At 27.0% G+C, this 16,492-nt stretch overlaps 1 protein-coding gene across 1 annotated transcript in view; it reads left to right on the top strand.

The window, feature by feature from the left end:
- The first annotated feature begins 3,716 nt into the window (after positions 1-3,716).
- The window catches only part of LOC113373788 (CD109 antigen-like), a 43,382-nt gene continuing 30,606 nt past the window's right edge, over positions 3,717-16,492 (top strand). The window contains 1 exon segment of the mRNA XM_026614062.1: positions 3,717-3,772. Within this exon segment, the coding sequence (XP_026469847.1) occupies positions 3,717-3,772 (56 nt within the window).

The raw sequence follows: 16,492 nt of genomic DNA, 5'->3' as shown, positions 1-16,492 counted from the left end.
AATATACGCAATTTGACTATCTATTGTGAATGTTTAAAAATCTGGTAAACTATTTAAAATTCTACGCAGATTTTCAAAAGATACATGATTATCGGAAATTTTTGATTGGATTTTTCCGATATTTTAAGAATATACAAAAGCAAAGTTTTGCATAAAAATTGGCACATAGTAAAATACATGTGATTATCCAATTTTGTTCCCAAAGTATAACAATGTATTCTTAAATATGTATTGTTTGTACATGTGGTACAAAAACGATAGGTACGTGCCTTGAAATTGAGGTTACCAACATTTGATTATCGAATAAATGATGCTCGAATATGGATTTTTTGGTATTACATATTTTTAAATTTAAACTAGTGGTGTATGGCATCGTGTCTTAAGGCAAATTGCTAGAACTTCCCGTACAGTAATTAAAAATCTTGGTACGGAACCCAAAAAAAGTCCACAAAATGTGTACATATTATTAAAATCTCTATAAATTATCTGATAATTTGATGTACATATGTCCAATAAACATATTTGACCGCAAAATGACATTTTTTAACTTATTTTTATTGAGAGTCCATAATCGCTGGACCTGCCTTCCCAAACATTTCTTAATCAGTTCTTCATCTTGTCAATACAAGTAAAATGTTTTTGAATTATTAAAATCAGACGCTCCGTTCTCTTAAAAACATAGTTAGCGTTTATGGCACTTATTGCCCCGTATCTTCAAAACGGCTAGACCAGCCTGTGCCAAAAACTAATCAGCACGTCTCCTTATCTATAGGAATCGAATGTTTTTTGAATAATTGAAATCAGTTAAACCGTGTTCCGAAATCGTCGACGAAAATTTGTATCCGCACACACATACACACACACATACATACATCCATTTTTTCTAAGTTATGCCAAAATATTCAGAAACCTCTGAAACGTACAGATATATAACAATTTTCATTTTCGATTAATGGAAGTTAATCAAATTACGAATAACATATTATATTAGTAAAATAGATATAACCATTAACAAATAAAAGCCATGGAGTTCTACTAAAGGGTGAGTTAAAACTGAACCAAGTTAGAAAAAATTGTAATTAATTTTGATTAGCTTTACTGTTTTAATTTCATTGGGCTCTGAATCGAAGTCAATTTTTCTGAAAATTTAGTGTCCTAATATAAAGTGTGGCAAATGTTGTTTATTTACCAACCCTATAATGTGCCTTTATTTTACCATCACATTTTTCAAAAGGATACTCACATTATATAAGAGCGTTAATTAATCACGTTTTTCGGGGGATGAGAGAGTTTTACAAAAAATCACAAAATATCACGTGAGGAGGGAGGGGTACAGTAAGATATCACGTATATTTATTATTTAACAGATTTTTTTTTTAAATCCAAACATTTAAAAAAAAGAAAAATGTTACAATTTTTTCTGATCACAAAAAATACATAAAATATATTTGATTGATGAGAGGGAAGGTAATTTTGAATATCACCACGTATCTCCAAGGAGGAGGGTGGGTCCAAAAACCCTTAAAAAGTCAATAACGTAATTCAGGGACATCCCCTGAGGGGCATCCAAATAGCATCCTATTGAAGTTTAACCCAAAAATTGCCATAGAATTATTAAAAACTTTGAGAGGACAAATTGAAACCTCTTAAATACTAATTAAGTGCAATAATTAATTTAGAAGGATGGGTCCAAAAACCCTCAAAATGTCGATCACGTAATTAATGGACATCCCCTGAGATCGAATCCTGCATCCAAATAACATATTATCAAAGTTTGACCCAAAACTTGACAAAAAATTATAAAAAAAAACTTTGAAAAGGCAAATTGAAACCTCTTAAATGATAATTAAGTGCAATAATTAATTGCTGTATTAAATTATCAAAACAATTTTTGCAATACGCCAGAGACAGCCAACATCTGACAAATTTTGCTCAAATTCCATAATTGATTTTACCAAATAGATATGTTATGATGGTATGAAATTGTAGATAAAAAATGTTTCCACCTACTGATTCATAGTCACCAACATATTCTTTTGCATCTTAATTACGTATTGAATACTGTGGCTCATTCAATACCACGCTCGTTAATATTTACGTGGAAAAATGTTTGTTTGATCAGTATTAATACAACAGCACATACAAATTGTTGTAATAATGATTCAGAATAGAACAATATTTTGCATAAAATTAATTTTCTTATTCTGAAAAAGTGGGACGTCGGTAATAAAGCGTTTTTTAATTGTTGATTGACAGATGTGAAAAGTGTGTGAACTATATTTGGATTGTGAGTAAATGAAAATAGACTGTATTGTTTATTTATATCTTGGTATGTTGATGTGGATTAAACTAATATTTTTATGATATGAGACAAACAATTACAATTCATAAGGAAAAAACTTGCCACTGTTATTTTTTCACGAATTCGCCGAGTTTCTCATCAAATTGCTTATCAAAAATAAATATTATAATAGATTTATATAGATATAGTTAATTAATCATAAAAGCAAACCAATTTCAACTTATCATTACTTATAGTAAAATAAACCTAAGCATCTCATTCTTTCACTGAAATTTGTGATATCATAATCTTTTATCATTTTTTTTCTAAACGAAATATTTTATTATCCTATGAGCTGATTTTCAAAGATTGAGACAGATTTTTACAATAAAAATCCTTCATTTATTTTTTAACGCGTTATTCAAATCAAACTTTTTTCCAGTCTTTAATGTTATTGCTAGGACTTAAAATAAAATTTGAAGCAAATTAACTAAACATGGAGGCTGATTATATATTTTAGTAAATTAGAGTAAAAAGTTTCTGTTATAATCCACTATTTGAACTAAATATTTTTAGCTGAAACATGTTATTATAATAATTAGTAATTGTATTTTTAAGTCTTCTTGGAAAAAATCTGTGGGCTATATATTTAAAAAATAGAAATAAATAAATAAATAATAGCTTTTTTCTATACATAAAAATTCTCCTGAATTAAAAGCATCTATGCATGGGATTTACACTATCAAAATTAGACTTCATATGGTTTAGTACATTTAAAATATAAGAACTGTTTAATTTTCTATATAATATTGTCAAATATAAGAACTCTATTATATATTTAACTTGATAGCATTTAGTAAAACTTTGTCCCTGCTCAATAATTATAGATTTCTGGATTTTTTTTTAATTGCAATATTTATTACAACTGTTAAATAATTTACCATTTAGTAATAATAATGAGCAATAACATAAATTTAAATAAAAAAGAGTACAAGGGATAGTATTTACATTAAAATAATATCTGTAGTGTGATGATTTAATATAAAATAAAAGCAAATAATAAAAATCTAAAACCATCAAAAAATTAGAACCATCCAGAACAAATAATTCTCAACGATAAAAAACCAAATTAAATATAACATTTCTCCCATAATTATTTGAACAAATGTAAATAAAATTGACATTATAAACAAACAACTAATATTTTATCAAATGAGTATTAATGACAATTATCCATAATATATTTTCATTTCCATATTGGTTTATTTGAAATATGCAATGAATCATAATTTAATATTATCATATGTGGTCTCTTGATAAATATTGGTTATTTATGAATAAATATTGATAGAGTCGCTTTTTTTGCAAACTGTGTATCTAAAATATTGCAAAATTTATTAAATAAATATTTATTTAGTATTTTTTATTACAGATGATGATTGTGAGGATAATTTTAATATGTGCCTGCCTGGCAACGGCGTATTCTGCAGGGTAAGTTATTTTAATTCAATTTTTAGTAGAAATATAATATTTTAGTTGTAATAGAAATATAATATATAGTTCAGTCTAATATTAATTTAAAGCATCCATAAATATATATTTATTTAAGCCTTTATAAGAGTATATGTTAAATAGCAAATGTCTTCAATCTATTATTGAATAACTCTATTATTCATATTAAGAACTGTTTCATTTTAAAGAGTTTTCTCATATTGTATATCGAATTTTTCTCGAATTACTACTAATATTGATATGAATATTTTTATTTTTTTTGTTTTATCTAAATTATATGCCATCAAAAAACAAATATTAACTATTATACTTGAATTTTTAATTATTTTTTTAATATTCATTTTAAATAATATTCTATATTAATTAATTATCTAAAATAGCATGCTAATTTGAATTCTAAAGCAGAATATGTAAATTTGAAAGTAAAATAATTGAAAGAATTATTTTCAAATATTGTTTTTAAATTTCCAAAAAAAGCAATCACATATTTGATTTTTTCAAATAAGAATTCTAATTGTTTCTTTTACCCAATATTTGTGTCTTAACTAGTATCTTTTCGTCAATACGTCTCCAGTTGTTAGACTATTTATTTGGCTAATTTGCCAGTTTGAAAGCAAAACATGAAATAGAGGTCTCACAAAAAAATAACTGTTGCTCGTATTCTACAACAATAAATTACCCAAATTCAGTTGAGCATTCCACATTGTCATAATTGAAATAAGTCATACTGCTAATTGAAATTCCGGCGATGTCTTCTAAGACAATACATAAATTTGGCGAAATTTATTACGACATCGTGCCCATAGAAAGCGGGCTAGTATACATGAAAAGTCTAGTAAAATTTTGTAATTATAAAATCAGGAAGAATATTACTATTTTGTTAATGCAATTATAAATAAACATTTGTCTATTAAATTTTGTCAAATATAAATGATTATTTGAAACAATTTTTTTTGATCTAAGTCAAAATTGTTGGCATTGCCACCATAGAAAAATGACTAGCATACACGAAAAGTCTAGTGAAATTTCCTAAAAATTATAAAAACAGTGAAAATTCTACTAATTGTTAGTAAATTTTTACAAGAATAAAGTCCACCAATGCTTGATTGATACTATTTATCGCAAGCTTTAAATTACAATTATAAATGAACGTTTGTCCATTAAATTTTGTAAAATATAAATGATTATTTGAAACAAATTCTTTAATTTAAACCAAAATTGTTGGCATTTTTACCATAGAAAGACGGCTAGCATACAGGAAAAGTCTAGTAAAATTTTCTAAAAATTATAAAAACAGCTAAAATTTCACTAATTGCTAGTAATTTTTTACAAGAATAGAGCGAACCAATGCTTGATTGATACTATTTATTGCAAGTTTTAAATTGCAAAAATATAAAAGATCATTTGGAACAAAATCTTCAATCTAAACCAAAAACGTTGACATGAGAAAATTTGCATAATCTTGTTTTATTTATTTAAAATATTGATGTATTCATAAATGTTTTTTCTTCACTTCTTGACAGACATCAATATTTAATTTAAATGCATAACTCTAATCTATTTTTTTAATTTAATTTGTTCCATTTATTTTATTTTGCATGACTTGCAATATCAGTAGCAATTTTTTAATTGAAGCATTTAATTTTATCATTTTTGCTAAAAAGTTTAATTATTCATTGAACGTATATTACGTTTTGTGAAATACAAAAGAGATTAATTTAAACAAATTCTCTAATGCAAATCATCCTTTATTGCAAAATTCAGTTAATATGCATAACTCTGATCTATTTTTTTAAATTGCAAAATCATTAGCAATTTTCTAATTGAAACGATTAATTTTATCATTTTTGCTAGAAAGTTTAATTATTCATAGAAAATATATTACGTTTTGTGAAATAAAAAAGAGATTAATTTAAACAAAATCTTTAATGCAAATCATCCTAACATTCAGCGAGAAACGTTGGCTTAAAAAAATTGCAGAATCTTGTTCTATTAATGTAAATTATAGTAAATCTGGAGATAGATGTTTTGGTTTATTTTTTGGCGGTTATCAAAATTTTGAATAATGTGTATAACTCTGATCTATTTTTTTAATGTAATTTTATTCGCTTCATTTTATTTTGCATGACTTGTAAAATCAGTAGCAATTTTTTAATTGAAGCATTTAATTTTATCATATTTGCTAAAAAGTATAATTGTTCATAGTCTAGTTATATAACTATAATATGTTTTGTGAAATACAAATGGGATTATAATTTAAACAAAATCTTCAATGTGAATCATTCTAACAATCTATATAGAGTAAAAAATGTTGACAAAAAAAGTTGTAGAATCTTGTTTTATTAATTTAAATTATAGTAAATTGAATATAGATGTTTTCGTTAATTTTTTGACGTTTGTCAAAATTTAATTAATGCGTATAACTGTGATATATATTTTTTAAATATAATTTTATTCACTTCGTTTTTATTTTGCATGGCTTGCAAAATCTGTAACAATTTTTTCAATTGAAGCGATTATTTTTAGCATCTTTGCTAAATCGTGTAGTTATTCATACAATCTACTAAAGTATAGGCATTTGCAGTATTATTTTTATTATATTTTATTTTTAAAAAATCTGTCATTTACAATTGCAAATTGTTCGAGTTACACCAAATCCCTTATTACGAGAGGACATGACGCGAAAAGTTGATTAAGCCATGACGAACAAGAGTTCTAGTTATGAAATGAAATAATTTTCTTAAAAGACAATGTGCTATTATAAATGCATTAAAGTGAAATTATTTTATGTTTTCAAAATATACATACGAAATACACAATTACACAAAAGCCCATTATAAGTAAGAGCATAATAAACAATTAATATTGGGAAAATTTTATGTTTGAAGATTGAACTATTATTTTAATTATTGAAAAAGTCTATTAATTGGCCCAAAGTATATTTTGCAGCTAAGGAAACTAATTATAATGAGCTTTTGTGAAAATTATATACCATTCAACAATTTCTGTATCATTGAGCATTTTATATTCTTGATAGATTTTAAATGTGCAAATTAAATATATTTGCTTTTTATACTACAATGTGCTAGTTATTGAATTCTTTTGAATTGTAACACATATTACAAGTATTTATGATTCCATAAAAAATACTTGTATTTTAGGAAATAAGTATTTGCACAGAGCAGTCACAGAAGAAACTCTTAGTAATTGATCAATAGAATAGAGAGGCTTCATTATTTTCTTTCGAAAATAATGAAGCCTCTCTATTCTATTGATTGAATAAATTTGCTCAAACATTATTATTCATACTTGTTTACCAACTATTGTCATTAGAAGTAACATATATGAATTTTTATTACCACGCAGTCACATATGTTACATGACAAAGTATTCAACGTGACGCGATTTAATGATTATTGAATCTTACAAAAGACAAGAAAATGCATATGTGCAGAAAAACCTACGAGTTCCGCTAATATGCGTCATTTGTCTAAGAAATGTTAATAAAACAATTTGTTTAAAAAGGTAGCAAAAATAGAATCTTTTACTCTAATCTGAAATTCGAATTTCAAGTCAATTGATATTCAGTTTGAAATTAACATAGTATAATGCATCGTATCAAGGATAATTTATATCGACTTGGTCTTGTTTATTATTTTAAAGACATTGACAAATGCATTAAAATAATTCAAAAGCTCTCTATACAGAAAAAAGATCAACAATTTTTTTTTTAAATATCTCTATTTGAGAACTTACAAAATTTGGTAATAGCGTGGTATTGACCACATTTGTCTATCGAATTACTTAAACATATTTCTTTTGCCACACGTTATTTTATTTGCAGAATTTTTTTTCTATAAAAACTTTGTAACAATATGAAAGATTACCGTCAAATGTTTAACAAACTATCTTTTGATTTTCCTGTATTCTCTTTACGAATTCACATATTTCTCAAGTATCTTAGCGCCCCCCCCCCCTTACAATTATTAACTATTTGAACAGTTTATCATCAAAATTATTGTTTTTAAATAATTTTTGATAAATCTGGATTTAGACACAAATAATTTGATATAATTGCATAAAATATAATGATTCTTATTTATAAGATTATCATCAAGGCGATTTGCGGGTGCTCAAAATCAAATTGTAGTGCCTTCTATCGCTGTCGTACTTCCAAACTATTTTTAAATTCTTATTTTCAATCTAAACTTTTTTGGACATCCAAAAATTTCAGTATGTTTATTATTGTTTGCAAGAATATTTTTAAATTTTTATTTATTTCTAATGTATGTGTAAAATTAATATTTGGGTTTTGAAACATTTTACTTATTTATTTAGGGGATTTTATGCGATTTATTTTATTGACCAAATCATACAAAGCAAAAAAGATCTGATCTGTCATTATTAAATATAACACTAGTTCTTCATGTTGGATTATTTTAATTTAATTTTTCAGTATTTAAAATATCTAAAATTACACCGTAAACTTCTCCTTGTTTGTTGTTTTAAAGTTAAATTTAAAAAATATTGTCCAAGATTAGTAAAAGATGCAAAGAAATTATATTTTTTTTAATGATATAAAAAAAAACTATATTATTAATTTCATATCCAAATCTCGTTTTAGCGCCCCCTAATGCGTGCGCTCGCATTTTTTGCGGCCCTGTCTAAGTCCAATGCTTATTATTTTATCAAAATCCCAAAAAATGAAGGCAATCAGTGACCATGTAATAGAAAACACTATCAGAATGATAATTATGAATCAATAAAGACTAGAAAATGTATTTACTAACAGGGTTATAGATGAATTTCAGAGTTCATGAAGTTGATCATAACCGATATATTGAAACCCCTACAATTTTGATTAAATCAATGATTACCAATCAGTGACTACCAATTACCAATGCTATTAATATCGCAAAAAAGTGCCAATAGAAACAGATGAAAAATGGTCCAAGAAATTAAAGAGTTTTTAATAGGAATAAAATAATATTTAATAAATAGAATTAATATACACATGCAACGTTGTGATTATCCTGAAATAAATAGGTTGGAATTTCTCGATAGTAATGGTATTATTGCTGATGTGAGGATACCAAATGCATAAATTAATGATTACCAATGTTTTTGGTATCGCAAAAAGTCCCAACAGAAATTAGATGGTCCGAGAAATTTAAGAGTTTTCAATAGGAATAAAAAAAAATCCGCATTAGAATAGATAAAGTCGTAGTAATGTCTGAAATAATTCGGTTGGAATTTCTCGATGGTAAAGGGGTTATTGCTGATGTGATATAACAAATAATCGATCCATGCTTAAAGGGTATGGGCGTGTTTCCATACAGAATTGGCCCCACCCTGGTATTTAAATAATTTTGATGCCATTTCATAGGTATTTTTGAGAAAATCCGATATACCAAATTTCAAATCCGTAGCTCATCATTTGGCCGAGATATCAGTGAAAACATGTGAAAGTGGCCCCTTTTTTCAAACTCACTTTTTGTCGGAAATATATGAGAGATATCAAAAAACTGTTAACGGCCATTTTATTTATACTGATCTTGTCTATGTTGCTCATAACAAATAATGTGGAAAAATTATTTGTTAGTGCTAGAAAAAGTGAAAATAATTTTTGTTTGAATTTTCGGGTAGTGCGGTGTTTGGACTAATTTTTAATTAGCATCATTAGAAAGGCTATTGAATTTTCTTTTAGTGTGCAAAATTTGTTTATTTCATATGTGTAGAACACATTCAAAAGTAGAAAAAACCTGAGCAAGTACAAGCTCGCGCTCACATAGCACCCGTGTAAGTCGTCTCTCATTTGCAACGACTAGCAACAGCATTGCTCGCCGCGCGTCTTGATAAATTAAAACATTTTTAATAAAACACAAGATACATACATTTATATTTTGAATAATTTATATTCATATGTATATGTAATAATAATAACTATATTTTTATATAATTAAATATATATTATTTATATATTGCACAAGTATATTATATGATTTAATCATCATTAATAATTTATTGATTAATTACTACGTATTAATTAATTATTAATTATTATTTATTAAGTATAAATATTAATTATTAATACCACTAAATAAATAAAAAATAGATTGATAAAAAATATACATAATAATAGTATATCGGTATAGGATTACTATTCATGCTACAGCAATGTATACAAATGCAAGTATGGTATACTAACTTAGTCATGAATATATTGAATATTATCTTGAAGTTTTTTTTGTAGGGTGGGGCCAATTCTGTATGGAAACACGCCCATACCCTTTGGTGTGTTCAAGTGCATAGTTACATTTTTATCCTCATAGCTACAGTTAAGACTTCTCTGGTTTATAAGGCATTATATTTTAATGTAAGAACAGTTGAGGTAATAAGTTGTCTTAGTCACTTGGCTACTTCATATCAAAGAGTATCTTAGTCACTTGGCTGCTTTGGGTGCGTCCAATCCATCACATGATCGATTTTTAGGCATTTTTGGACTCCCCCTTTTCTTTAGTTATACGTCGTGATATTTGAAATTACACCCTCCTCCACCAAACATGTGTACTTTTAGTTACAAAAATTTTTCGGAAGAAGTTGCCGAATTTATGAAAAAATCGTGTTTTTTTTAAATGTTTTTTTTTTTTTAATTCAGGTAAAAAATAAATACACATGATATTTTACAAGGCCCCTCTTTTACCCACGTGATTTCTCATAATTTTTTGTATAACCCCCTCCACCCCCTGAAATCCTTACGTGATTAATAAACGCCCCTTTTGTTGCTGGAGTTGTTGAAGTTGAGTCTGATATAAAATAAGCCTTTTTCGCGAATATGGAATTCGTTCCTTTTTGCTCGATGTTGCAAATAGGATTGAAATTGTTATCGAAGTGGAATTGACGTTTCGACACGGTTCTGTGCGCCAAGGTCAGTGCACAAAGCGAGAATTCGCGAGCAATAATAAAAGGAAGAACTCAGAAGAATTATACCGAACACAATGTACAATGAACATTCGCGCCAAGTGACAACTTTTGATGTCATTGTTTTATATACAAGTCGTGTTCCCTCATGCAAAAAACGAACAATATAGCAGACAACATTCAAGAATTGTTTACGATCAAATGTTACTTTTAAGAACTACATGCATATATTATACAGCGAGGTTTTGGATATAAAATTCTGGAGTTCCGCATGATTTTTCACAAAATAATTATATTAACAACCAATAATAAAGATTAACTTGATACTTTATATTACTTATATCCCACAATAAGATACCGAAAATTTCTATAAAAAAGCCCATCTTAACGAGCTTCTCAGGGCACACAATTGATGTATGTCTTGTGCTAACAAAAGTGAATAATTTTATAGCAAAAGTGTAACTTACAAGTAATTTCAAATTAGTTTTCAATCATTATCAAATACATCATGTATATAAAATGATTGTCATTTGTTTTTCTGCCCTCTTATATAATAATAATTATATTACCTAATTAGATTTTGTCAGAATGTTATTTGAAGGTTGTGAAAGATTTGTCGACGTTTTGAATTATATTAGAAGTCCACATCCATATTTTAAATTTGATGATCAAAATTAATATGATATACAAAATATCTATTAGTCATTTTTAACTTCCCGTAATAGTAATCGCAAGAAAATCGAAAATGAACATTTTTATATATCTTGACGTTTCAAAGGTTCCTGAATATTTTGGCATACCTTAGAAAAAATGGATTTATGTGTGTGTATGTGTGTGTGTGTGTGCGGATACAAAGTTTCGTCGACGATTTCGGGAACACCGATCAACCGATTTGAATAATTCCAAACACATTTGATTCATATTGATAAGGAGACGTGCTGATCAGTTTTTGGCAAAGGCAGGTCTAGCCGTTCCGAAGATACGGGGCAAAAAGTGCCAAAAACGTTAACTCAGTTTTTACGGAGAGAACGGAGCGTCCGATTTTAATAGTTCAAAAAACCTTTTAGTAGTAATGACAAGATGATGAACTGATTAAATTTTTGGGAAAGCAGGTTCAGCGTTATGGACCTCTCAATAAAAATAAGTTAAAGAAATGTCATTTTGCGGCCAAAAATGTTTATTGGACGTATGTACATCAAATTATCAGATATTTTATAGAGATTTTAATAATAAGTAATTTTTTCTGGGCTCCGTACCAAGATTTTTAATAACGGTACGGGCAGTTCCAGCAATTTGCCTTAAGGCACGATGCCATGTACCCCACTAGTTTGTATTGATTTGTAAGGCCAACTAAAAATCATTAAAATCGTGTAACTACTTATTACTTAGGATTGTAAGAATCGAATATTTGTTTGTCTTTGCCGTTAACCAGAATTAAAAAATACGTAATCTTTATATATTCATATTCTTTGTATAGATGGTATATGAATTACAGAATCTAGAATATAGGTATATTTATGTTCCCATACCTATGATACCTATTCTGATAAAGCACTGACATATATGAGTTCTACAAGATATATAAATTTTTTTTGTCAGTTAAAATATTTTAATAAAATCACAAAGTCAATATTTCTATTCATATTTACTATGAATGCTCAAATTACATAACAAATATATTCACAAAATAATAAAACTAGTTTCCATTTGTAAGTTCACCAGCTATGTATCACATACTGAATAGATGTGCACAAAAAATCTCGATTAATTCGAGTAATTAAGCCATAACGTATTATTAATGGTTATAATTAAAAATGGAACCATACATAACACATTATGTCAAATGAATTATCACTCATATTCTGTTCATTGCGATTTCTGAAGGTCGGTAATATTTTTTTATTGCGATTAGGAATATAATTACTATTAAAAGTATCCAATAGAATGATGCGCAAAAAATTTGGTTTTTAAATGTCCGGTTGGCTAAAGACTTCATATTTTATGTATACATACATACTATATAGTATGTATATAGTAATATATATTACTATATACATACTATAGTATGTTTATATTATATAATAAAAATATTTAGTGCCCAAAACTAAATATATTTATCTTTCTTAATAGTTTTCTAGATAGAAAACCTATCTTCAATCATGCATGAATGTTAAATAAGTAAAGGCTTATTTTTATCGTTTGCTAATTTTTTTCTCTAATACAAAACTTCTCATCCGCAAATTTAAGAAAATATGATATCTATGAAATCAAAATCTATGAAAGAAGCGATTACTTTAGATCATTTAATCTAAAGTAATCGCTTCTTTCATATATATTATTTAAAGCATTTTTTCCTTGAAATGAAGAGAATCAGTGATAAACGGATCCGGGTCCAGCGCGATTTCGGTTCTGGAACCGGTTCCCAAATTTTGGGAACCGGCGACGGTTCCATGTTTTTTTGTATCATTTAGTCACCTACAACGTTTTACTTTTATATCTCATATTATTATTTATAATTCTAATTAATTTTAACTGAACATTTCAAATATTCAAATTTAATAACTCAAGACATTATTTATTTCCATTTCAAAGCCTAATTTCGATTCAAAATTAATTAACTTTATCGAATTAAGAAGTTAAACCTATTATTACTTTCGCGAAGGAGTACTTTGTTTTAGCCAGAAAATCTGACTGGCTAATATTATGCTAATAAGTCGTTCTGTATTGTTAGAGACCACATTTGCCGTGTCATTTTGCCTTAAGCAGGACTTCTAATACCATTTCATAAGACATATGCACATCAAATTATCATATATTTTATAAATAATATTAGTAACAAATTTCTATGGGTTTCATACCAATGTTTATCCGTTTGACTGCGACGCGGCGCTCACGCGCTTAGATATTTTGGTCCTGCGCAGCTAACGTGTATTGCGATTGATTTTAAAAAAGTTCAAAATATTTATTAAATCTAATCATTCAATAAGGTAATTTTTTCAAAAGATTTACGTTCTCAAAAATCTGTTTTTCAAAGTTAAAACAAATCTTTTTTTAAAAAAATAATTTTAGGTACGGGAAGTTCCAGCAATTTGCCTTAAGGCACGATGCCATGTACTACTAGTTTACCTTTCACTTTCTAACAAAGTCAGCTGTTCCGCCAAACGTAGAATCCTGAGAATTATCAGAAAAGTGCATAATTGTTGATTCAAAACCTTTTCTTAAAAAAATCTAAATCGATTTTGAATAATACTATTCGAAAAATTTGGGAGTGTACTGATTAGTTTTGGCAAAGATCGGACGGGTATTTTCTTCGTAATCAACCGTTAAAATATTTTTATTTACGATTTTAATTAAATCTACAACGATTTTTACCAATAATAATGATAAATTATAAATTAAGTACATTTCAGTTTAATATTCAAAATATTAAATTCTGATTCAATAAAACGTGTAAAACAATACGCGACTTATCAAACAGATGCGACGATTGAAAGAGCCTTTATATATTACGAGCAATTATTTATATTATTTCAGTATTGTAATGACAATCCTGTCGATTGTTTAATTTTTAATAATTATTTTAATAAAAAATTTAACTTGATACTTGTTTCCCGATTTTTTATGAAATTTGCTTGATTTATTCTCGATTGATCCGCATGAAGAAAAATATGAATTCATTAAATTGATATACAGTCCCTGAAACAAATGTTTATTATCTAAATTAGATAATATCATACAAATCAATTCGCTCACGTGAATTTTTCAAAATTCTATACTGTTCAAGTAAAATAATAACATTTTATAATTGTTAAATATTTTAGTATGAAATATTTTAAAATATGTAGCTTTTTACTTCCGAGAAATTAAACATTGTTATATGTATTAGTCCAAATTTTTTCATTGCGAGCCATCAGTCTTTAGCCCATAGTTGATTTTAATGACTTCTCCAAATTATTCTTTGACACTTGTTTTCAGAAAGACCGCCTACTTTTTTCAATAGACAACACCCGACTACAAGAGCCGCATTTTATTTAATCCGTCTAAAATATTATTTCTGAAACTAAATATTTATCTATTTCAACAACATTTCAAACGATATAGAAGTTTATAAAAACACTTCTACTTTAAAAAAAATCAGTTTATGTAACATATATTAGTTTATGTTTCAAGTAAATATTATTTTATATATTTGTTATTTATTTACGAAACACTATTTTAAAATATGCAATATTTCAAAGTTAATTAGCAAACTCGAAGGAATTTTTGAAATTTGTTGTTTTACGATTTATGAGTCGATGTACAATCGCCAGGCTCTAAAAGTACGCTTCTGCTTTGAAATCTTTAGATATATATGTATTAGTACATTTACTAATATTATGATCATAAGGTCCACTTGCTCTCTGACTGCAAGAGTCGAATTACATAATGGGAAGAGATTAGGTATAAAAATCAGGTTAGCAAAGTATGAAATTTTTATATTTTTATGAAGTTAATTTAGAAATTAAATTACTTTTTATGAAAAAATTAGAAGTTTTTAGAAATTAGAAAGTAGACGTTTTGTTGTAAAACTTTTAATAATATGTTTTTTTTAATACTATATGCAGCCAGTTTTGTAAATTCTCCTGATCAAAAGAAACCGCCTCTTGCTCAGTGGCGGATTAAGCTTTCTGCCGCCCTAGGCCCTATCCGTTCAGGCGCCCTTTTTAATAGACAAAATTTTACTTTTTTAATAAAACAATTTATTTTAAATTATTTAGATGTTGGGTAAGTTATAGTAATCTTAAATAGTAATTTCGGAGTTACGGAGCAAAGAGTGCAGAAAATAGAAATCGAGTTTTTGAGAGAACGGAGCATTCAATTTGAATGATCTAAAAAACATTCAATTTATAATGATGGGGAGAAGTGGTAATTAGCTTTTGGCAAAGGCAAGTCTAGCCGTTTCGGAGATACCTAGCTAAATGTGCAAAAAATGGCAGTTTTTGAGAGAACAAAATAAGCAATTTTGAAAAAAAAATTGTTTCGAATTTTTTTTTCAAAAATTTTTTTTGTGTATATCGAAAATAATTCAAATTTTATTTTTAATTCTGACTAAAGTTTTAAATCTCATATATACTAAAGAATTATTAGATGCTTTTAAGAAGAATAATAATTATTGATTCTGAATTAGAGGTTGAAAAATACTACAATGCAAAGAGATAAAATATATTTTATCAAAAACCATATAACTCTTCGCATTGTAGTATTTATAGTATTTTTTCAACTAATTCAAAATTAATAATTATTGACAATATTCTTTCTGAAAGCATCTAATAATTCTTTCTGAAGTTCTGAAAAAAAATAACAATCACATATTAAAAAGCAAAGATTATTTTGCAAAAATTTTATTTTAAGATATTTCGATATTAGTTAATTATCAGTGACGCACACACATATATTGACACATTTATGTTTATTAATTAACATAATTATTTGAATATTTTAATTTTGATAATTATATGTACTTAATTAGGATGCAACTTTTTTCCTCACCACCCATGGGGTAAAGTTGCCAGGCGCGTTTTTTTTAATGTGGTGTCGCCACAGAAATAGATACTTCTATTCATATTTACGTTTCTAACATTTCAGATGGAAATGGATATAGTGTAAATACTACTAAGTATCGATTTGTGCAGCCCTAATCCACTTAAACTAACTTACAAACTAATTATACCTAATTGACACGAATATATCGCGAAAAGAAGAACCCCCGCGAAATGACCTAACGTACCCAAAAATTTC

This window comes from Ctenocephalides felis, unplaced genomic scaffold, assembly GCF_003426905.1.
Source record: "Ctenocephalides felis isolate EL2017-DRISC unplaced genomic scaffold, ASM342690v1 CF-g0.4_SCAFFOLD_01604, whole genome shotgun sequence".
NCBI lineage: Eukaryota > Metazoa > Arthropoda > Insecta > Siphonaptera > Pulicidae > Ctenocephalides > Ctenocephalides felis.
This window is presented reverse-complemented; position numbering and strand designations above follow the sequence as displayed.